The 24,816-nt window shown below is 46.1% G+C and overlaps 3 protein-coding genes across 3 annotated transcripts; 1 reads left to right on the top strand and 2 right to left on the bottom strand.

Annotated features, from left to right (window-relative positions):
- Positions 1-2,052: 2,052 nt before the first annotated feature.
- Positions 2,053-11,404, top strand: T265_10787 (hypothetical protein; the record flags this gene model as incomplete). Its single annotated transcript, XM_009177257.1, has 10 exons — positions 2,053-2,170; positions 2,491-2,648; positions 5,463-5,612; positions 5,652-5,795; positions 5,831-6,072; positions 6,108-6,160; positions 8,675-8,857; positions 10,056-10,295; positions 10,332-10,451; positions 10,559-11,404. The coding sequence occupies 10 exons, from the start codon at positions 2,053-2,055 to the stop codon at positions 10,828-10,830; spliced, it is 1,680 nt and encodes a 559-aa protein (XP_009175521.1).
- Positions 11,405-11,840: 436 nt separating this feature from the next.
- Positions 11,841-12,287, bottom strand: T265_10786 (hypothetical protein; the record flags this gene model as incomplete). The annotated part of the gene is made up of 2 exons (XM_009177256.1): positions 11,841-11,998; positions 12,197-12,287. 2 exons carry the CDS (start codon positions 12,285-12,287, stop codon positions 11,841-11,843), a joined length of 249 nt encoding a protein of 82 aa, XP_009175520.1.
- Positions 12,288-17,485: 5,198 nt separating this feature from the next.
- On the bottom strand, positions 17,486-21,136 carry T265_10785 (hypothetical protein; the record flags this gene model as incomplete). Its single annotated transcript, XM_009177255.1, has 3 exons — positions 17,486-17,677; positions 17,759-17,913; positions 21,106-21,136. The coding sequence occupies 3 exons, from the start codon at positions 21,134-21,136 to the stop codon at positions 17,486-17,488; spliced, it is 378 nt and encodes a 125-aa protein (XP_009175519.1).
- Positions 21,137-24,816: the final 3,680 nt, after the last annotated feature.

The raw sequence follows: 24,816 nt of genomic DNA, 5'->3' as shown, positions 1-24,816 counted from the left end.
GGGAGGGAGGCGGTCGTAGATAGATACAGCCTACTAGCACATGTCGCTTGGACTGCTCTGTGGAAATCCAGGTAGTTTCTGGAATCCCTTCTAGGCTGGGATCATTAAGGAGGTTGCACGAAGTTCCGAGTTGGAGTAGATGGCACAACCTCCACCTCTCAGGTCCCTCCTGTCAAAGCGGTGAAGATTACAGCCAGGGATTGAGACCACCGTGTCTGGAGTATCAACCGAGAGCCATGTTTGGTCACACAAAGTAGATGGCACAACCTCCACCTCTCGAGTCCCTCCTGTCAAAGCGGTGAAGATTACAGCCAGGGATTGAGACCACCGTGTCTGGAGTATCAACCGAGAGCCATGTTTCGGTCACACAAATCAGACTCGGTTGCACAACTGCAATAATAGCACGTAGAGTATAGGTTTTTGGCAGCCATGAGTGGGCGTTAAAGAGCATAATTGGTAGGTCCATTTGTGAGCTCACCATACTAAGTAGGAATTTGGTAACTTAGTTTACGGTGGAGTTCGGTACCAGGGTGAATTCTTTAGGGGAGGTTAGGGTACATGAAGTAGCGTTGACTGGACATGTGTTTGGATTAGGTCGAGATGTATTCACAACTGGGGAAAAGGGGCGGGTAGTGGTTGAGGCAGGTTTGAATCCACGGCAGAAGGTAGAGCATAAGGTTCATTATGGTGTAGGGTATATGTCTTGAAGGCTGGTATGTAGTCGGAAGCGTTTGAGGGTTGGGAGGGATTTTGGGAAATGAAGTCATTCTCATCTGCGGGAGGTGTGGAGAATGGCATGGTGCAGAAAGTAACGGTGGTTGTGCAGGGATGGGTCGCGTCCGAAAATGGTCAACAATTGGGACGGAAGTAGGTGTGTAGGACGGTGAAGGCGCATAATGGCCTGAGCTGACCACCGGTATATGCGGGTGTGAGGTTTCATCAAACTCGCGGTACGCGTGGTTTGGTGTATTTGTCATGTAGTTATAGGGGGGCCGAAGCAAGGTGCAGTTATCTTGATAACAACGAGAGATAGATTTTCGAGGGCGTATTCGCGTTACGCGGCCTTGACAGTAGATATTTGAGTCCGAGGGCGTATTTTGGCGGAGGTGCAACGCGAAGAGACAGCAGGTCAGGGGGTCTGTGACAAGAACGAGTGTTGTCAACGCCTCCCATAGTCACTGCTCTGGCTGGAGGACGCGTCCCGTCGGTCAATTCAGTGCCAGGAGAGAGTTCTACTGGGCTGATGGAGGCATTTGTAGTTTTCACGGATGGCGAAGCATAGAGTCCATTTGTAGAAGCGATAAAGGGCTCAGGGTCCTGTAAGGCCATAAAGTGAGAAGCTTCTGAGTAGTTTAGTGTGGGTCCAGTGCCTGGAGCAGTCAGTGAGTCTTTAGAGCATGTATGTAGTGTGGGTGTCGAAGTACGTACTGGTAGTTGATGGTGTAACAAGTGTAGGTACAACAGCATGCGGAGGGTCAGGTTTTCGGGGATGCAATTTTCGGTGCGCTTTGTATCGCGGCCTTGACAATAAGTGCTTGAACCCAAGGCGGATTTTTGGGGGAGGTGGAGCACGGAGGGACAGCCGGTCAGGGGGACTGTGACGAGAACGAATGCTAACAGCAACTGGTGTGGTCATTGCTCTGGTTGTGAGGCGTTTCGCGTCAGTCATTTCAACACTGGCAGGGAGTCCTACTGGGCTGATGGGGGCATTTGCAGTTTTTGTGGATGGTGAAGCAGAGTCGATTTGTGGGGGCGATGGAGGACTCATGGTTTTGTAAGGCTACGAAGTTAGACGCTGCTGGATGGTTGGGTGTAGATTCAGTGCTGGGAGTAATCACGGAGCACTCAGAGCTTAGGGGTACCTTGGGAGCATCCACGCAAGTTCTGGCGTTAGATGGGGCAACAGGTTGAGGCGACTTTTGGGTGAGCTGTCTTTGCATTCGAGTACGGGCAGCTTTGAGTTTTATGGTGTGGAATTTTTTGGTGAAGTTGGGAAGAGTCTGGGATGTTAGAAGACGCACGGCTTCCTTTTAATCCCGAAATTTTATTATTATGGGGCAATACATAGATGGTTTTGACTTTCGGATCCGCCGAGCTGTGCACATGGTATCCAGCGTGCCACATGCTGTCAAGATGGCAGTTTTGATGTCCTCAAGCGGGGTTCGATCAGGTGCGTTGAATACTAGGACCTGGTGCCGACATTCGATGCGGTGACAAAGCTCTGACGCAATCGTGTCAATTAAAATAGACGATTTTCCAAGTTAGTAGGATCACATATTGCATCAGGAGTTAAAAGACATGCAATCGATTGTATGGTTCGCAAGGAAGGCATTTCACTTTCCATATTATGTAGACGGATTCTTAGATTTTCCAGTTCTTTCAAGACCTGAAATTCTACTGGTAGTTGTGAGGGGAGAGTGCTGCCAGGTTGCGGAAGCAAAAATATATCGGTTAGGACTACCGAACAATCTTTGGTTGTCTGTGGTACAGTTTTTGCCGACCTCGATGGATATGGGGTTTGGGAGCTGGGTCTTCTGGCTGCGAGCCACCTCTTTGGATATACTGTGGAGATAGTTTATGGGGATTCGGGGTCTGGCAACCGCTTAGAGGAGGAAGACGGGAGCGGTGTCATAATGAAATACTTCGAGGTAGGTTGAGGAATATTAGTGTGGAAGGTTGAACGCCCTGAGGACCGAGGCCTATTTAGCCTACTGAAGAAGGGAGACCTGTTTAACTCTGAGACCGCAGAAAATTGGTGAGCCCTGGGGAAAAATAGTTACCTAGTATAAAAATGGTTACCGACCTATGGGTGATCTATAATCCAAAAAAAGTTTCTACAACACCTGACCTTGAAATTTCGGTTTCGCGGTTTTTGTCAATGAATGACAGTGGCTCCTAATGAGGTTGAGTTCTGTTCATGGGATGGTAAAACCAATAGAGGGTAACAGACTATCTTTGGGTGCGCGAGGATCTAATATGTGTGACGTTGAAGTGTCGTTCCATGCGATGTGATGGGTCACTCAGAGCAGAAGGGATCATGTATCCTCGGCTAAATAGTCTACCAGCGCTTAGTTACCCAGTCCGGCAGCTACACACCCGACAGCTACAGGCCTATTAGACTCAATAGTGTGCTGTACAAGGTGATGAAACGCATTCTGAAGCGAGCCATCCTATATCACCTTACTTTCAACAACTCGATATGTCTAGCTCAACGCGGACTCTTCTCAAACCGTTCCTGCGTTTCGAAAACGCTCGTAATTATGGACGGCTTAACCCAAGCCGAAGACGAGGAACTCAGATCGGATGCCACGATTTTCGACGTCTCAAATACATTCGATCGAACTGCACATGTTCCGCTGCTTCATAAACTCAAGTCTTTTGGAATCAACGGAAAAACTCAACACTTGATCAAGGCGTTCCTTTCAGATAGAACATTTCGAGTGAAATTAGGCATGACCTAACCTTCTCCGGGGCACTTCTCAATAAGGGTTCCTCAAGGCTCCCTTTTGAGACCACTATTGTTTCTGATCCGCGTGCTCGACCGTCCAGATATTCTTGAAACTCCTTGGCTACATTTTGCGGACGACTTGAAATCCTAAGGTTCTAATTCCAGTGCCACCCACGTGGATGTGGACGCTGCGGAAAAATAGTTGCGGGGATGGCACCTTCCTCCAAATAATGCACCGTATATTATTCGGCGGAGACACAGTGAACGCATCTGTCATGCATGGTGAGAATGGATCAGAAGGCACCACAAGGATTGATGTCAAAATGAATGAGGGTATCTGGCTTTCTTCAAACATGCTCTTCTGATTGCACCATGAAAAATGGGCTCAAAAGACATTCGCCGTTCTACGGATGATTCGGTGCAGCTTCCCTAGTATAACTTGCTTGATTTTCAAATACTTTGCGGGACTTAAACCACGCCGGCTCCTGAATATGCCAGATAAGATGTCTAATCGGGATGCACGAAGCACGTAACCCCCATTGAGCGTGTCTAGCAAGCTACCAGGTAACCGGTTGCCGGCCCTAAATACATGGACTATGGAACGTGCATCGTGATGCTTGACCCCTTACCCATGGAGTATCGTCACCTCCGAGGAGACTTTATTCCTACTTATACCCTGTTTGAGCAGGGTTTGTCCAACAAGTCTTTCCACCGCTGAGCCGGCAAACACACGGCGCGGACATGTAAGATGATTTTTAGGCATACATCGTGTAACGGGCGAACGCTATCTTCGATTGACGCGTAATACCAGAACCTCCGGGTAGGCAAAACAAAGTCGGAGCCGGGTTTCTATACGGCACTATTGGGGTGAGAAAAATTCACAAATTATACAAACCTCGCCAGTAGATACGCGTCCAAAACAAACAGTCCGCTTGGACTACAAAAGTACAAAGCAAGAGAGCAAACAGTCTCCCACGTGCGACAGTCACACGTGAAAAGTCAGATACAAATGGCCAGATGACCTCAAGGCCATATGGGTGAAGTGTTAAGGACAAACAAACCTCATTTCATATACACACACTAAACACAAAAGTGGGGCGGGTGTTACAAATGGGGACATAATAAACTTGAGGAATTTCATTGTCAAAATAATAGATGGTACACATGGCATACTTTCATTAGACGAAATGTTTTCTTATTCAGTGTAGTTGCTGGGTGGAATAACGTTCCTCCGAAGATAGTCCACGCTCAATCTAGAACTCAGTTAAGTGCACCATTAGGCGCTTTCCCATGCGAGTCCTCGAGTTGGCAAGCTTATTGCCTCGCGCTGAGAATTTAATGTTGAGGGCCGCACCCCGTTTTCTCATGTGCCCTTCAAGTGAACGGCAGTCACTAAACGACAAGAACAAAATTGACCCAGTAAAATGGGGATCAAGCTTCAAACTTATGTGTCAATCCGTGAGTTCGTGAAGCATTAACGCGATTAAGGGCATATCGTTTGAAAACAGCAAATTCTACACAAGAAAGATACACGCGCACTAAATATTTGATTTGTTCCCTTGACGCCGACCTGCACGCAGAAAACTCGAGCTGTGGTTCATGAAGGATCATGAAGGATCAAAGGCTTAATAAACAGAACGATGCTTTCTCCTCCGAACTTCAAGTGTCGTATCTTCGCTGTCGTCCGTGTGCTCTTGTAGTTTCACTATATCCCGGCGAGGTTCAGGCGGAAACGTGCACAAAATCCTGTAACTCCTGAATGACTCGTAGAAAATTAACATGAAATTAATCAGATAATCTTGAGATATCTCCCAGGGCGCTCATCCTAGTAAACACATGGAGTATGCGAAAAATACTGAACTGCTAGTTCGAAAAGACCGCGGTTTGTTTTATCACAACGCAGACTATTGGTGCCAAAAGCCATCCTAATAAGAAGGCGTTCTAGCTGCTATGTTTTCCGGTTGTCTTTTGTTGATTATGATTGCGAGTGACCCGTCCTGAGTACTTTGTTTAGCCGAATTGTCAAGATAATTTCCTGCCTGGGGTCAGCCATATCTTCAAATATTTCGCGGGTTCGCGCCGTACTCTGTCGTCGTTGGGAATGACGTTTATGACGCTCCCTCAACGCATTGAACTGGAACAGGGCAAGAAGGCTCCTTCGGAGGTGCGTTCCTCTTGAGTTTGTACAATTTCTCCTTCACAGATAAAAGAATTGACTTTGAGTCATTCTAAATCCACCGTGATTGAAGGTCTTTCTGATGAGTTCACGAACCTGGAGGTCTTGAATCTCGTGGGCGTTGGTTTAGAAGACCTCTCTGGTTTACCCAAACTTCCCTCTCTGAAGATAGTGAGTTGAATTATGTTCATGTGTGATCTTCACAGCTTGACCTTTCCAACAATGCCATCAGTGGTGGTCTGGAAGCATTACTTAATTGTCCAAATCTGGAGACGCTTAATTTGAGTGCCAATAAAGTAGCTACAATCGACACCCTCCTTCCACTGGCGAAACTCTCATGTCTCAGCAGTATTGATCTGTTCAACTGCGAAGTGACGGGCTTGGAAAACTATCGAAAGACGGTGTTCGCCGCCCTCCCTAATCTGAAGTACCTTGACGGTCTAGATGAGTAAGTTTACGAGATACACGGGCTATTTGCTTTAGAAACAACGAGGAAGAGCCTACTGGAGCTGTCCCTAATGGAGATGTGGAGGAAGGTGAGTCGGTGATTCTTGGTATTTGAGCCACATAGTACTAGGAGCGGTAGGCTTATTTTTTATTCATTCTGGTTTCGGAAATAATTACCAACAGTGTACAGGTCTCCTAGGATCGCAGTGTATATGTCACCTATTTGAGCTCGACGTCGGTGTGGTATTTGGCTTGTGTGTGTTCCCCTCTTAGGTTTGTTTCGCTGGCCAAAACCTCGACTTAGCGGCGTTCTTTTTGCGTGGCGTAACTGTCCTGGGATGTCACGAAGGTGGCTTCTATTTCATTCCCTAGGGTTTTTCATCCAGATTTAACCTGTCTTAGATGAGTGGTCAGCTTACCCGAAATTGGCGAAATTACTCTTCGCTGTTGTGATTGACCTGTGATTACCCCGGCCTTTCGAGTCTCGTTTGTGTTAGGTGCATTCGACGTAATTCAGTTCAGATGGAAGCTGCCGGTTTTAACATCTAACCTGCACCCGCTTGTCGAATGTTTAAATTTTCAACAGACGTTCCAGATTTCGGGTAGCATTGCATTTCGATAACCCACAACCGGACGATCTCGCTTCAAGGGAAGGATGTATCCGTTTATTCTTGTGATTGGGAACCAGATTTTCCATATGTATCCGCAGTTCATCATTGACACCATCAGTAATTTGTGCTGGTACTTGGCTGTCATGCGTCCAAAGCTGCCTGACCCCCTAAATTGTTATTGCACTGGTCCACCACTCTGATGACTTCAAACCAGGACGGTCACTCTACTAGAACCCGAACAGCTCTCTGTGTGTGATTGCGCCATCTGCTTCCATAGCCATAAGTCATGCTATGTAGGCATTAATAGAGCAGGATCGCCGCGATGAGGGCCTCCACGTACACTATCCCGAATGAGAACCGATAGAAAGGGAGACTACCCTTTGGAGCCCCACAGATTCACGGTTCTCGTGGGTCAGTGCTCGAAATTTCTGTTTGCGGAATCCGTGCGTAGAATGCTGGTTAGTATTTTTTTTAATGCTGTACAGGCTTAGGTCGCCCGGTTTCATGCTTCGTTTGGGTCGCACAACTGCTACGCACGGTTAAGGGGCTGTCATATAATGATGGGGTGATTCAGCTATCCCACGATCTCTAATGGATCTGCCAGAGCGGGTGTGGTTCCGGTATTCCACGTTAGAAATATCTGGCGAGCCCCAAAAACGGAAATTCCGGAGATGCTCTCATCTCATAACCTGATGGAGCATCTTGCTTTAGTAATAAACGTAGATGGTGGCTGAGAGTTCCAGTTTTGTAAATCTTTCCGCTTAGTCACAAGGTACGTACAAGTTTGATCGGTTCCTCGGGTAGTTAGTTGACTTGGGGGCATTCAAAGTCAATCAGAACCATAACCATGACAAGGGCGTTATTATCGTTTGCAGTCGCCATCGGAGCCTTGAGTCCAAGTTTCTCTGGGTAAACGAGAACGTTGATTCGGCGTCAGCCATCCTTTCGGGATTTCTGGTTTTATCGCATTCAACCGAAGCATTACCGCCAGTATTCTTACTTGGAGTTGATGCAGCAGGGAATGTCCACGGAAGTTTCAGGCACCCTTACTCCCCTACCCAAACCGAGTTCTAATCCGTCCATAACTTACTGTCGGTTTTCCAAACGCGTGCTCACTCGGTCTGCAAAAGCCTATTATGGGGACTTTGCTGTCGCTGGGGCCAACGCAGCCACCCCAATCCGCTTCAATTCCCCCAACTGTCCACTAGCTGCGTTAGTTCAGCATTTCGAATGGTCGAAGAATCTTCATCCGGCGGCAACACCCGACCTCGCATTGTGATGTGTTGATTGGGGTATCCCAAAAGCGGTGTGGAGGTCGGTGAGTGTCCTTCAGGCTTACCTTGACGACAGGCAATTTTGCACTTCATCCGATTGTGTTAACCACACATTTTCGCCTTTTGTTTATCCGTTGCAGTTGCATTTTGGTAATACGGTCTAAAATGGGGTGATGAACATGTGAAAAGCAGCTTACCGAGTAAATACAGCACGACACCGTGAAAACAGGCAGCATCAGCAAGGAAGACGAAACGCTACTAATACGGTCACGACTTTGTGACTCCTCGGGCGCGAACTTATTAACGGGAAGGTGCGTGGTTCGAACTAAACTCGTGCTCCTGTCTCGGCATCCTTCGGATGGCATGACAACTGGGTATTGGAAGGGCGCTACAACTGAGTCATTAATATCGTGAACGTTTATGAACACAACCGGGATTTTAGCATCACATAATGAAATCAAACTGTCCGAGTGTGGTAATGTGAATTCGTTACAGTGACACGCATTCTTTTGCGGTATTTAGTTAGCACGTCAAGTCCCGTTATAGACCTTAATGCAAATGAGGTCTCGTAGTGAATATCGACCTGGTAACCCCAATTAAACCATGGTATTTTCACCTTTTGCTACTGGGCGTCGCTCATGTGTTCAATATTCCTCGGTTGCATTCTGGCTGTTGGTGACTGCTTATCTAAGAGACAATTAGAGTACACTTATCGTAGTCGGGTTCTGGTCTAATAATCACCTGTTCATATTTCTGATTTTGGCAGCCAATGGTGAGGAGAAGGCAGATGATGACGAAGAAAAGGACTCCGACGACGATGAGGAGGAGGAAGAAGAGTATGGAATCGAAGCCCTACAGCGGAGCGGTGACCTGGAAGACGATGATGAAGACTATGCTCCGGGTATGTTTTCCCCAATTTGTCCCCAAGCTTCAGATAGTGATCGGTCGTACACTATTTCCTTCCCAATTTTCTCACTTTGTAAATTATAACGTGTGCCAATCCTGTTGGTGCTGTCCGCTTAAATTGCGGTCGTGCATGTGCTCGGATGCAGTTAAGCAGTAATGTTCTCGTTTGGATGGTACATTGCTGTGAGTTAACTTTGATAACCAGGGTTGTACACCTAGGGCAGCCGGTCGGTTACTACTGACAAATTAGATTGGGAATTTCAGCGCCACCTAGCGAAGTGTGTGGACCTAAGTTAATTGGGGTAGTCTTACCTGACAATCTTCAACGTACAAATGCATTGCTCAGTGTAACCGAATCGCATGTGCAGTATTCGTCGCGGCGAAGTTGCAAGCATTCTGCGTTGTTGACTGCCACCACAACCTTTGATCTGTGCCATTAGGCCATTAGCTGGACGTCCTATAAATGAGCTTGAATTTATGCTAGCCGGAATACGTTTATAGCGCCAGTGAAATGCAGTCATCTGCAATTCCCTTTATTGTTAACTGGAGACGACTGAATCTCTAGTTTACCCACTCTGACTTCACAAGAGACATGTTCGATTGAGTCTCCCGCGTACGCCTAAGTAACTCGCAGATAACTGCTTTGCCAGTTGCTTACACTTTGGTGTTCAACTGGGGCCCCCAAGAAGCGCGAGGATGACAACAAGCTGTTGAAGGGTTTGCAGTAACGTGTTGTTTTTTGAAAGAAAGAACACTATCGATTTCTCGAAAAACTTTTCCGAACTCCAGTCCAAACCACAAAATAAGAAACATCTGGAGGGTTTTTAGTCAACCTGGCAACGTGGTGTAATCGGCGTGTTGTAGCTTGGTGGCACCGGGAGCTTGCCTCCACGCCGCAGTTGTGAGGGAGAAGGTAGCTGATTGGTATGGCCTTGTACTTGGATCTTGGCATTCGTAAATAGCCGCTTCATTTGCAATGCAGAGGCTGTTTTATTTAGGTGACGGTTCCTGTAAATATGACTTTCATCCAACTACATGCGGTGTCGTGCATTGGTACTGTTGTCGAGGTTCCGGCTTGTCCCTCCCGAAATTTCCGTTGGACTTCCCAATCGGTCTGGAGGTTTCCTATGGGTTTCAGCGAACGTTCTTACTGCATTGACCCCGAAATGTTCCTAGTGCATCTATCTTGCTAGGGCACTTTGGACAGTCACCTCTGTGGGCACGTGAATTATGCCTAAACATTCTCGTCCCCGACCATGAACCCCTCCATCGAGTAATCTGGTGTCCGCCGAAGGCCAATCAGGAGCTGACTCGCTTGACTGACACCGGTATGGAGTTTGGACCCAAATCGATGCTCCGTAGGGCACATTTTAATCCCAACCGCGCCGCCATGCATGCTCATTTCAGTTTCCATTCGCAAATGGGTTTCTTCTGTAAGCCGCGTACATGTGGTGTGTCGGTGGTTTCAGTTACCTTGATTTGTGTCCTGCATTTGGCCTCTTCTAGTGTCGTCGGGCATGAACAACTCGCCTTGTGGTGTCCATCCCTCACTACAACCTTTAAACAACAGTTATGTTTTGTTGATTTAGGTTAGTGGGGAGTCTTAAGCATCGGCAGGACAGCTCCCGTATTACCGTAACCTGCAGCTTTCGATGGTTGACTGATATTACCATATATCGTTACTTTTCCACTTCAGGTGAAGAGGAAGATGCTGAGCTAGGTGAATACGATGACGATGACGATGAAGACGATGATGAGGAAGAGGAAGATGACGAGGATATTGAAGATGATGGTGCCAATCTGTCTGGTGCAGGCGTGACCGGGCCGCGACGACCAGGAAGTAAGCGACGGCGTAGCGATCTCGCACCGGTTGCCGATGATGACTTGGATGACGAGGCACCAGTTATTAAACATAAGGCTTCGGAAGAAACGGAAGGCCATATCAATAATGGGGCAACGCTTGAGTAATGATTTGATGAGTCCCTTCATTGACGGTCGTCGAAACCAGGTTTCTCTTGTATATGTTCAAAGTTCATTTTAGTGCGTGTGTCCATTCTTAGAGCAGTCCACCTCCGATCGACGTCATGGTCTACCGCGAACGTTCTCAGTGTACAGTACAGATAAACCCATATATACAGTCTTCGGAACAGACAGCGCTCTCCAAATGCATTTACGCAGCACGCACTTCAGGTGTCCCTGTTTTGCTCTTCATACCTTCCCTCAGTCCCCCCCTATCGCACAAATTGTCATTTAATCATGACTCCAGGGTTTGCTCCATATTGTTTTTGTGTAACTGCCCGACCATATTTCCGCTGGGTCCATTTGCTCAGCTGTGCAAAGTCTTTGTCTACTCCAGACCTATCCGTTAAAAGATGTATTCTACTGAGTTGGGTTTTATTCACGTATGTGATAGGACGTTGTCAATGGACATCAGTTCCCGGTGAATAGAACGCGGTGCGGTAACTCGGTCAGGTTTTCAGTTAACTAAATACAGTACCGGGCTAGATCCCGAAATCGACCGCCATCTGAACTAGTCAAAGTTTTAGCGTGTTCGCAAATTGTATTGTGTGGCTGCACACTTGGGCAGAGGTCCGTGACCACCGCATTACTGAGTAGTTGATTCAGAGAGCGTAACTCGGAGTTAACCTTCGCGACTTCGAACAAACTAGAAACTATGTCCCTTTTTTGAGGCAACAAACGTAGGGCGGTTGTGTGGAAATACGGCTATCTGAAACAGTCTGACGGCTAACATTTAGGCATGTTGGCAGTTTACCCCGAGTTATGTTCGTTCGTGTGTTTGACAAACAGGTCAGCGCGAACCGTTTGTTGCACTTTCTCTCGCTCAGACTAACGTTCTTTCGTGGCCTAGTTGCCACCCGATGAATGCCTCTGGGTTGCCCAATCGTGGACAAGGACGGTCGAGATACCTAGAATGGGTTTGAACAACGGACCTCCTGATAATCAAGTCCACTTCTTGATCACAACTCCTGAGCGTAGGGTCCGTTCGGTGCATCAGACAAATCATCAAAGTCAACTATGAGAGCGTTTACTATGTTCTTTTGAGCGTTTAGGCTATCGATCTTCGTGTAGACCCTTCCTTCTCGATCTGGCCGGTGGATATCTGAACGTTGCGAGACTTGAAATGTTAAGGGTTGGTTAGGTAAAGTGGCCCCTCCAGCCAATGTACGGAAGCTGCTGTGCTGTGTTGGTCATTCATACCGCATTGAACTTACCGATATAGGTGATACTACTAGTTTTCATGCGAATAAATCGACGTGGTGGTAAGACAGTCACCAGTGTTCCAACCTTGATGTTGCTACCGGTAGTGACTTACGTTGACTCGAGTCTGGCTCATCCGACGAGTAGTCCGTGGTACGGCGCATGTGTTTACGCAAGCTGGTGGGCGTTGTCGACCAGGGTAACATGACAGTTGGCTAATTCGAAATCGCACTAGGTTGCCGAACAGGTCTTGTTGCCGCATCACTTTCAGCTGCAGCTGAGTGACAGCCCTAAACACTGAAGTCTAGTTCCAAACCCAGAAAGCCTGTTTACTCAGCTGCATTCGATGTCCGCACACTGAAGCAAATAGGTCAACAGGTGCCTCTTGCTTGTATACTGGATTCCTCCTGCATTGATGTGATATCTGCCAGAACCAAGGGTTCAGGTAAGTACTGCGGTTGAACTGACTGCCCCTTCGGTCTCTTCCAGGTTCCGGCTGCGCACCTCCGGTGACATGCCGCTGCAGCTGGATATACTGGGGTGGGTATTGTATTGAGCGACCGAGCGGTTTGGATACCCGTTGATAGTCGACTCTGCGGTTAGTTTGGCAACATGTGAGAGAATTTGGAGAAAGTGAAAGTTCATCGCACCTTGTTTGTCGTGTATCCTTACGCCCCAACTGAGTGTAGCTCTGAATTTGCCAAGGGCAATTTCAAGGTACCCTTCCACGGCGAGCTAAAATCTAAGATATCGTGTTTGCTAGTGACGTGAACGACCAGTTGGGTAGACTAAGCGTTGCTTAGAACCGACTGGGTGGTCGTCTTGGAATGAACACGAGACGAACGGACAGCGTGAATCGCTTCCTTCAGATATGTGCTAATCACGGGCTTCCTTCGTGATATGAATTTCCGGAGCAGCGGAAATCGCTGCATAATGTGATGCCCACCAACAAACCAGTCACGGATCTAACTAGACCACATGGCCGTCAGTTAACGATAGTGAGGGTCGACCACCGCCTGCCTCTCCTGGAATACCAGCGTGGACCCCGAACATTTGTGCGTTCGACTGGCTCTCGGAAACGTCTTGTAAGGGAAATAATCAGGCGCCAAAGCGGCTCCATGATATGCAGCAAGGCAGAACGTTTGGACCGCTGGGCACAGTACATCGAACAGCAATTCAGCTGGCCACCTGCTACCTCCAATCCAGAATCCTGACCCTCAATAGAGGGATGTACCGTGAATATGGAGCCGCCTTCAGTCCCAGAAGTGTCCGAGTTTATTTCCCTACTCAAGCATCATCGTGCTGCTGGTCCTGACCTGCTCTTTTTAAGGATGACGCTGGTCTCCTTAGCCAGTGTCTGTATCCTATTTGGGAGAAGGAGACCGTCCTAGACAACTGTGGTGAATTGGTATTAGTGCCCATTTTCAGAAGAGGTACTCGCCGTGAATGTAGTAACCACAGCGGTGTTAGTTTGACGCCTGTTACGACAAGGCTTCTGGCGCCAGTGATTTTTTGTCTTGCGGTGGCACGCGAAGCCTTGACTCGTGAGAATCAAATGGGATTTCGACAGGATAGAGGCTGTGTTGACCACATCTTCACACTTCGTCTGGTGTTAGAGCAACGCCACATGTACAGACGATCCACAATCCTGGTGTTCCTTGACTTAAGGAGTGTGTTTGATTCTGTCGATCAATCAGTGCTGTTAACTACACTTGCTCAACAGGATGTGCCCCAGAAGTTTGTAAACATAACCCGATTCCTATATTCACACACTTCTGGGCGAGTGTAAGTGTGTGGTGAGCTCTCCAGTGGCTTTCCTACAAAAAGTGATTCCGACGCGGATGTCCACTATCTCCATTCTTGTTCAACTTCATCATTGATGAAATAGTGAGGCGAATACTGGATAGTCTTCAAAACCCCGGTGTTCAGATTGTTGCTGGTGAGAGCCTTGTCGATCTGGAGTATGCGGATGACATCGCCCTCATCTTTGAAGACCAAAGCGAAGCACAAGCCCTGTTGAATAAACTGACCACCATCCTACCATCTGTTGGCATGCGCCTTGCACCTTCAAAGTGCAGAGTTCAGCTTCAGAACGTGAACATATTCCTTTTACTTCTAGAAGGATCACTGGAGGTTGTGCGAAATTTTACATGCCTCGGGCTACAGTAAGGGCTGTGTTGTGTAGATCCGAGACATGGTCTCTGCGGGCAGATGGTGTGAGGCGTCTTCAGGTTTGCGAACACCGATGCCTCAGAAGCGTTGGTGGTTTTGGATGGCGTCATGTGGATAAGTAACGCGGTGATTAGAAAACGAGTATTTGGTTGTGCGGCTGGTACTTCAATCGGAAAACGTTCAGCACCGACTACGATGGCTTGGCATATGCTACGCATGCGTGTCTCCTTCAGGATAGCGCAAATCATGAGGTGGACAACGTATGACTTAGCAGAAGAGCGCGAAGGAGATCACGAATAGTTTTAATGTTGTTGTTAAACGCCTTCCAGGATGGGGTCCCCATGACCCCGCCTGTGTTTGGCTGGAGACATTGCAAGAAGTGGCGGCTGATCAATGTCAGTGGCGTTCGTGCTGTCAGTTTCTTTCCAGATCGTTTGACTGACCGCTTGGAGGTGTAACCATCTCAGGTTTGCGATAGGTCAGCATCAGGTACGCTCCATCACCTGCCCTTTCCCTCTTGACTCTAAGGGTTTAAAAATAATTAAACCAACCTTATGTTTGCACGGCAGTGAAGCATCAGTGCCAACACCGGTGTCACTTTCTTTAGTAATGGTGTTGGTAGGTGTCTAGAAATGGTCTGAGCTCGTTCTCATGGTTGGTCGCTCTGCTTTAGGGCTTTTTTTCAGAACAGCGGTTGCTGCAGATATTTCAAGTCACTGAAGACGTGGTTTTAATCCAGTTTTTCTTAAAGGATTGACAATAAAGGCACGGTGCTTTGTGAGTAGTCTCGAATACTAAAATAAGAAACCGAAGCTCGCCCCACACCAAATTCACCTTCACTGCGCAAGTGGTCGCTGACGTTTCCTCCAGAGGTTATGGTTTCCGGAGAGTTGTTTGAAGAACTATGTAACAAGATATCAGCATATGTTGATTGCGAAAGTGGTCAGCGATGGATGATTGCGGGGCAGAACAAAACCAATCATGTGGGAAAGTTGAATGCGGTCCTGGCAGCCTCAGCATTAGTGAAATCACGAGTTTAATGACCGTTCTTACAATTAAGTACGGTTTGATACACATCTGACTACTGTTAAGTAGAGAATGTGGGAATGTGAGGTCGAACGCGTGAAAGATGTTAGATGGGTCTGGACATAGGGCGTCTGTCGAATGGGGCTCAGGACTCGAACGAGAGATTACACTAGATTGGAGAGTATGACATTCGAGCACAGGGGTGCATGGATTTGCGTGTAAACTTATGCGGAAAACTGGGTTGGCGCTTTTTCCAAAAAAGGAGTTTCCGTAACTGGAGCTGACGCTACCTTCAGATGATACCCATAGGACGGAACGACGGGTCAGTCGTGTGACTGGTGTGTTATTTCGGATGGGGGCGAGATAGCCGAAGTGGTTAGACCGCGAATTTACTGACCTGAAGGTCCGTAGTTCGAACCCGACCTCTGCCTCTCGACTTCCCCTGTCTAGGCTTGGACAACCTGGCAGTATCCCAGCCCTCGTGCAACCTTCGGGTGGCATGGCAGTTAGGCACAAAAAGGGTGCTACAGCTGAAAGATTTTTTATATATTTCGGATGACCCTGTCAATCGTTGCTGCGATCGATTTTGCCGCAAGTTCTCTGTAGCTGTTTTTATTTCGAGGAGAAATCATAACTCGCGACCAATGTCAAACGTACTGCGTAGTGACACGGTCGATGGTGAACAGCGATATCCAAGTGCAGAGGAAGTAATTAGTACGGAATGACAGATCGTTTTCTGAAATACGCTAGTTTAGTTTCAACGGCAGGCTCAGCTGACTCAAGCTAGATCTCTTATTAATGGTATCACTCAATTGAGTTAGCTGCACAGCGCTTCTTGTTCCAGTTGGTACCGTATTCGAGACATCCCAATACTTCGTAAGATTGCTGTCAAATAGTTTCCAGCAACAGTGGTGTATTCCGTCTAAACATTAGGTTGACTCGCCGTCAACGTGGGCAGGCCTGCGTATCCGAAAAAAGAACATTCGAATTGTGCCCTTGCGTCAGGAGTTTGCAAAAATGAACACGAATCACGACTGAAATAAAGGACGTTATTCGGGTACGGCGTTTTCTAGGTTCATTCAAGATTTGGTAGCGGTCGTAGGTTTTATTCTCTACCTTTTGGTGTATTCTAGAATAATCCGAAACTAGAATGGACGCGTTGGTACTGTCGGCTGCCCAACCTCGTCTGGAAACCAGTAACTGATTACGGGTGTGATGATCGTCCGAACGTTCTTTCCCGTCTGTAGTTGACAATTTGTGTGGAGTTGCTAAGTCTGGAAACCGCTAGTGATTCGCTAGAGCTTCGATGACCGCAGGACACTTATGAAGAAACCATCAGCTGGTTATTTGCACTGCATGGTGTACTGTAGCCCGGTAGTGTACTTATTTAACCCTACAAAGTTTTCATGATAATGCCCGACACTAGCGGATGTCGCATTTGAGAATTTTAGTCACAGGTAAAAAAAGTGATAGATGTAAGCGTTTTGTTACTTCAATGCTTATGACACGTAAATTACGTAAACTATGGTAGACCATTTGAGAATAGTCTTGGTGTATTAAATCAGTCAAGCAGAAGAGAAGCCCTGCGCGACTGGCGATCATATGTGGCCATATCGTACACAGGGGTACAACTGAGATGACCAGCGTTGTAGTGTCTACTTCGTGCTTGACCAACTAAATCATAAACAAGCCATAGTCTTAAATAAATGTTAAGAATTTTTTTGTGGACCGACCATAAGTGATACAGAATGCCAAGAAACGATCCACCCAATCTCTTGCGTTGACGTGTAAATAATTTCTTGATGCAGCTCAACTTGGTGGAACAATGTAGGTGAAACAATGTAGGTCACTGCCTAAAAATCAAGGATTTCCTTTTTTGTCATTTAGCGTGTAGTTGTTTAGAAGCTGCTCGGTGTATCAAGCTACAGTACGGGCTGTTCTGTTGTATGGCTGTGAGACTTGGCCTATTCGAGCAGCGGAACTGAGACGTCTTCAGGTGTTTGACAATCGTTGTCTCAGAACCATAGCTCAGGTGGGTTGGTGTCAAAGAATCCGTAACAAGGCAGTTAGAAAGCGCGTTTTCGGTCGTGCAACGGGTACATCCATTGAAGAATGTGTCCAGCACCAGAAGCTGCGTTGGTTGGGACATGTGTTGCGTATGCCGAACCATCGTTTGCCGAAGAGGGTGCTATTTTCGATGCCCAATTCAGAGTGGCTGAAGCAGAGGTGGCCAACCCTTGATTTGGCAGAGGAGTATAAAGGAGATCACGAAACGCTTGGGTGCTGTCGGTGCTACTCGCCTTCCAGGATGGGGACCGCGTGATCCTAACTCGCCTGGTTGGAGGCAGCACAAGATATGGCTGCCATCCGATGTCAGTGGCGATCTTGTTGTCAGTTTCTATCCAGATTGGAGTGTTTGGCGGTGTAGGCACCTCGGAATGATTGTGTTAAACTAGCACTAAGTCCCTTCCCTGTCCACCTTTGCCCTTTTCTTTACAATAAGGCTCTCAAATAAATCATGGTTGTACAGCAGTGAAGCACCGGTGTTGAATACTGATGTCATTCTGTCGATGATGATGATGCTCAGTAGACCTATTATACATGTGTCTATGCGTTCCCCCATATCTGCTATTTCTTAAGATAAGAGTACTGTACTATACTATTTAGGTATAACCATTCCCAGTCTCATGGACCATTTCTGGACGCAACTGTGGTATGAACTTTCGGCAAGGTTCAAGTTTCCCTAGTTTGGCTGGAACCAGTTCTGTACAGATTTCCCATGGTCATAGTGCTGTGTTTTACTGTTCTACAAGCCAAATGCGGAAGTCAGGCTGGCGCGCAATCCGGTCTGATATTCGAGATGGCAGAAGTCGGCTGAGCAAATAAACACTGTTCTGCTTGCTATGCACTTTCAAAATGCAATGAAGTTGTAAAACAGATATGATCGCACGTCAGATGAACATGATGCTGGCCATTACCAGTTTGGAACACAAAAACTAAGGGGATGACATTGCATTGTGACGACATTCTATTATACTACCTGTCTGTTTTGTGCCCGTTGAGTGATTGGATTCATCCAGGCTGTATACTGACATTCTGACTTTCGGTTTCTTCCGTGTATGGGTTCAACGTCCCCGACCTACTCACACATTCACCCTATTTGATTTCCACGGCCTGTCACCCTAGTCGGGAAAAAGTCGTTTCATTCAGGGCACTGCACCTTGGAACCCAACGCTCCGAGAAGAAATGCTCATGGTAGAAAATACTGCCAGTATTTTGTGGTGATGCTACTAACCCTCGAGCATTGTGAAACCTAAGTAAACCCGAGCGCTGACGTCATTCCCTAAGAATGCTGTGGCACTTTTGAGGTGCTCACACCTGGAAAAGTGGCAACACAAACTTCACTTTCTTTCTACTGCGTAAAGGCTGTCGATCGCTCAAGACGCAACGTTGGCTCCTTTTTACTATCAGTAACTAAGGCTATTACACAACTTTCACATCGGATGTCATGTGAAGCTACGGTGACGTTGGATGTGCTGTCGAGAAAGCATTGTTTCTCTGAGTAAGTGTTATGGAAGTGCGCCGTATTCACATTGAATTTTGTGTGTTTGTGAGTCTACCGTTTGTTTTAAGGCAGATGTGCACCGTTTCTTCACTTGGTAACTAGAACTTTGATTGGTTTTCGAAGCTGACAATAGTAAACCTGTCAACTGGATAATATTTGCCTGCGTTATGGTAGCTGCTCGATCGAAAGTTTCTAGAAATCGAAAATGCGCTTGTTGGATATTTCATTTATTCACTTTGGATGAAAGGTAAGAAAACGTTTGCCACAAGTGTTTTTCTGCGCACTACATATTGGTTCATTTTATCAACAGATTTTGATCACAGCTCTTCACCCGGTGAGCGATCTCACCGTGCATTTTCAGCTATGAAGTGAAGGGATGGTGCGCACTACCTGCAGTCGACCGTGGACATATCGATTGTCAATCGGACTAAAAGTAGATGGAGGTCATATCACATCTCGTGTCATTCTTCGCACGGATAAGTAGTTGGCGTGCAAGGCAGAATGCAATTGAACCTACATGACTCCGTTCTTTGCATTCCTGATGATGTCAGGTTTGATAATGACCTAGATAAAACTATACATAAGCAACCGATTATATAGTCTTGTTTGTAATCAACATTCTACTGGACCAACATGAAACTGCAGTAGCGACTTTCACACTCATCTTCTGGGAGTGCTCCGTAGTTTGTATCGGAATCAAAGCAGCGAAGTACTCTGTGATGCATGCAGACGCGTCCAATCGAAAGTGATCACGCCGAGTTTGTGAGTATCGCTCATCCTTCAGTGAGAACTACGATAAAGCAACGGACAAATCTATCCATCTTTGGTAGTGAGATTGTGCTTGATGAGTTCAGAGAGAAGGTGAGAGAAGACCTGCACTTGCCGTGTAAAAGAGTATTGATTCAGTTGCCCTGATGAGGGTCCGACACCAATATCAACAGTCAATCAGCGAAGAAGCTGTACGTACGCCATACTGTTCTAATTATGCGTACGCATAAAATCGGTCGGCAGTCCGTTGAACTTACGGAAGCACTTAGGGAAACTAACAGGCTTTGTCTTGCAGGATTTGTCACCAGGTCAAAACGCTACATATTTATCTGGAAATAGGATGTTATGCAAAATCTAGGTTGTAATGGGGGTTGAATGGTCATGGAATGAGGTACATCACACCTTAACTTTGTTGCATATTTGCTGAAATGGAGATAACCCCTGTGGGTAAACTGGAGAAAAATTGTAGCATTCATGGATAACTTCAGATACGCTTACATTAGTTTCAGATAAGAGTTAGTTGGAAGTGATTAACTTGTTGTTGGGTTGAGTTGTTTCAAGTCTCCAGATTAACCTGACGAGAGGCATCCAACTGAATGGTAGGCAAAGACTGGTGGCCGTATAAATCGTTTCAGTAAAATACGAACTTTGGTTCTTTACGTTGACAACTGTGGTAGGACTGAACTGTGTACTTGTGTAGGCATATTTAATGAGTGACTTTAACATTTCTTTGACTGTCAATATTAGGCGAAGCATCGATCCTTGAAGACGGCTACCAAGCCTGAACACGTGTTCTGCCGAGTTTTATTTGCTTTGAAGATCCCCAGTTGGTTACAGTCGTCTGTATATGTATGTATGCCTTAGAAAAACAACTGTTTAATTTGATCCATCGTCAAAACTGATTTGGTTTCTCTGTACCTTATGTGCCGAAACAGCAAAAATCTTTACCGCTATGTTCAATACATTTTTATGGCATCTCTTATTACGCTGTTCGGCAAAACAAAACACCAACAGAGAAAATGCCTTCAAGACTTTGCGGTGACCATTGGAGGTGCATTCTCTTTCATTTTACGCATCCTTGCTCTTTGTTTACTGGATTCGAACAAATCGATAATGTGCCCGGTTAGAATATTTACTGAACGCATCTGAATCGATATGGAGTAAGTGATAACGCAATCCACTAATGATTGAGGACAAAGGAGTCTGGCTACTCAACACGAGCCATGGTAAACATTAGGAGCACTTGGGACCCCAATTTGGACGACAGGCAGCTCTTTGTCTCACGGCTTCATTTCCATAAATCGCATTCCACAGCTTTTGTCTACACATCTAATATCCTAATTCAACAACCGCTTGAAATGTAAACGCTTCGGAATTGAGGCAATTTCAGGATGTGGGTTATTGACGCTGCTCAGGCTTTCCAAGGTGTGAAAGAAATATTATTGCACGATATACTCGGCTAGGCTCAAGTGAATTTGTGCCTACCTGCTCACCTACCAAAAATCGAAAGTAGATGAGGTCCATCCTGCATAAGTAGGCCATTAAAGACAATTATTACTAGTCATCACTTGGTATGATTCGGTACTCCATAAGGGAAATCAAAATTTGGCAACAAGTACCATGAGCTGGAGATAACTCAGTGGTTAAGGCGCAAACTTGCTGACTGGAAGGTCAGTGGTTTGAACCCGACCTCAGCATCTCGACCGCTCCTGTCCGGGCATCCATACAGTATCTTAACCCTCGTGTTTTCTTCGGGTGGCAGGGCAGTTAGAATCTGAAAGGGTGTTACAGCTAAACTGCGTGCAAGTAGTCAACTTGTTCGAAATATGCTGATTTGCATACCAATTTTGTTTTGATGGAAGACTCACTCGGATGTCTTGTTTATGGTCTTCATCAACTGAATCTGTTGCACAAGGCCACCTCATGTTTCGTTTGGTACTGTAAATCACACTCCTGCAAAGTCGTTCATTTTAATCATAATGCACATACTGTCTATCTCTTTTTGGATACTTTCCACAGAAAAATATAATTTGATTATATTTTCGGATACGCTGCACCGCCTTCATCGACGGTAAGACGAACGAACTGACGTTCAAACTGGACACGCTACTTATTAGTCTGCCGAGACCTCTGACAGTCAAATTATGTGTGGTATGTTCCGCCTATACTGTGTATCAGGATATCTCGAATATCGTATCAACCGGAATATGGGGTGGACTCTGTGCAACACATTCAATTCAAGAATGTCACAAAAAAGAGGTTCAGTCGAGTCACCCATCGTACCATTTGTGTTCAGGTAAAACATAAGGTTGGCCGAAACTAGTGGACTGCGCCTATCTGATGAACCCCAAGAAGGACGAAACAGGTTGTGGCTATCGGAGGGTTATCAACAATTTTACGAAAGGCCATCTTTCTGATTTAGATACCGGCAAGGGTCAAACACTTTCGCCATTGGGACTCGCTACTCACAAAATATGGGTAAATGGCTTTGTAAGAGAACTTCTCATATGAATCTTTATACATGGGCTTGTCTGCCTACGAAAGGACAAGTGATGTGATCTTTTAATGTCAGCAAAATTAGCGAACTACTGGTGGGTAAGTTCAACCCAAAGGTATTAAAACAGTCAATATAGCATGGTTTGGTCCAACTATAGCGTTAAACTGGTAACAACTTTCAGCGTCATTGACTGCGTGTGATCATTCGGTGTCGACTCGTTTTAGCGAGTTAAGTCAGCACTAGACAACGAAAACAAGGTTGGCAAAGATCAGAAATGACCAGGGGATGCATAAAAGACCTCTATATTTTGGTAAGCGCATTGAACTTGCTCAGACCAGGAATACCTCATAGTTCACGAGAATTTTCCATATGAGGTGACACTTTTGGTCGATCTAATGATTGTTCTCTGTAGAGAAGCACTTTAAACAGAGGAAGTGGCAGAATCATCATTGACAAACGGTGGCAGTACCTGAAAAAATTGTACACTTGATTTTGGTAGTTCGGTTCGGAGAATAGTACGTTTCGGATACCCAGCTGGAAGGACAGATAGGCTAGATAACCGATGGGCTAGTTGGTTGCTCTGCTCGAAAAAAAAAACGAAATCCAGTAGATTAGCTCCTACTGCAGAGTAATGTTAACGTGGCTGCTGAGGTGTGGGCATAAGCGGAGCTATTTAGGAGGGGGCGAGTCCCTAAGGGGGACGCATGAATACGGTATGGATGGAGTAAAGTGCGGGGGGACATTTTTCCTTAGTCGAGTAATTGGTACAAGAAAGGTGTGGTCGTTCAAGTATTGGCTGTGAGTCGATTTACCGCTTCCGACAGGTTCTGCGTGAATCCACCGCTGACTGCAGGGATATTGTCCCCATTCTGAATAAATAGTATACATTGGCTGTTGGGAGAATAATGGTAACTCAAGCAAAACAGATATTCGCGGGCTTGTCTACCGAACTGGACCACTTGGTTGCGAATGTTTCATCATTAATCAAGATGACGTCATTAGTGCCTCATTGTGATGCAATGCTCACCAATCGACGAGAACAAGGAAAGTCGATCAGAGGGCACTGGACATAGACCAATCAAAATACAGGCCATCGGAGAAACCACAGGACCGTCCAATCAGAAGTGAGTTCCGAAAGTTGGCAGGCCTATTTGCACACCCTTGCAATCGCTCACGGCTCAACTACCGACGCGCCACTCCAATGCGCTACTCAACGGGGCGCTCTCACCTTGGTTGATCAGGAAGATTTTCGAACCAAATAGCCGTGCCCAGCGAACAAACTAACTGGTACGGCCTACATTCTCGGATCTTGACAAACACGGAGCTAAGTATTCTGTCAACGTATACCAAATAGAAACTGCAAATTTCAAAGCGAGTATTACCAGTTGCATAGACGTCCATCACTAGAGAGCGTTTGCTGCTGATGCTGCAACATGATGCCTGTGGTAAGATTTAGTATTTGACTTTACTTATTACAGTTGTGTTTTGTCGAGACGATTTTCCATTTGACAAAAAACAACGCCATAATTACTAGCTGGTTCCATCCTATGATAAAAACCGTTAATTCTATATCTGTTGGATTACTTCAGTAGAAAATAACGATCAAATGCTGTTTCAGCACTTGAATGTCAGAAGTATCTACCCTCAGCTCGACTCCAAATCTAGCGCTCCTTCTGTCATAAAGGAGATTGAGTCGAACCAAGCAAACCGGTATAGTGGAAGGTAAAATTTGACAGCCTGGGCTTGAGACGAAGGGATTAGTATCACCGTAAACTGACTCGAAACAGTTTGATTATTTGGAAAAAAATCAGCAGCTGTTGTTCCGTTTCATTACCTACTGCGACAGAAACGCAACACTATTCAACTCAACTGCGAAAATATTTCCATGACTACAGGTAATGCACTACTCATAAGGTTGCCGAAAATCCTTAGACAGCCTACCACCGGTTTCGCTATCCCTGGAGCTCATCAGATAGGCGTAGTCGCCGAGATTCCGTCAACCTTCTGTTCTATTTGAAACCAAATTTGTTTGCAAATTAGTGTCTTTCGCTTATTTCCACGTCGTCTGCTCAGCCTTACTCCAGCGCAATGCATGGAGACTACCCATAAGTGGTCAATGCTGAGAATTCTTAGGGGCAGGAACAGCAGATATTCGAACAAGAACAACTTGAATAAAGATTCATTCAAATGTTACACAGAACCACCATATGGTATACGAGCTAACAAAGCAATCCTTTCTAGAAGAGACCAGTCTGTTTTGGCTCCCACCGGTGATTCCTATGTAGAAAGCATGCTGTTCCAGGGTGAGTTATGAGTAGCAATGAAATACTGAGATATTGGCAACTGAAGAGTGATAATGGGCTAGGAGCAGTTCAGGATCTGAGTGTATATCTATTGGCCGTTCAGATTTACGCTAGATAATCGCATTGAATTATACGCCATAATCAAGTATAGACCAGATCCTGCTGATGTCGATTGATTACTGAGCCTGTAACGAGCCTAGTTTTGCCTGTTTGTTGTTACACTAAGCTTTGTATGGATGTGCATGATATCTTCCAACTGACACCTAACTGAACACTCTCAAACTATTTGCGCGAAGAAGCTGCACAACATGGCGAGCGAATTCGGTTGATATGCATCAACACGATATTTCGGTTAACCTTATAAGGTAATCTGTGTGGAGTAAGTAATAAGTGCGCTTGGAGCG

The sequence above is a fragment of the Opisthorchis viverrini genome (assembly GCF_000715545.1).
Source record: "Opisthorchis viverrini unplaced genomic scaffold opera_v5_407, whole genome shotgun sequence".
Classification (NCBI taxonomy): Eukaryota; Metazoa; Platyhelminthes; class Trematoda; order Opisthorchiida; family Opisthorchiidae; genus Opisthorchis; species Opisthorchis viverrini.
This window is presented reverse-complemented; position numbering and strand designations above follow the sequence as displayed.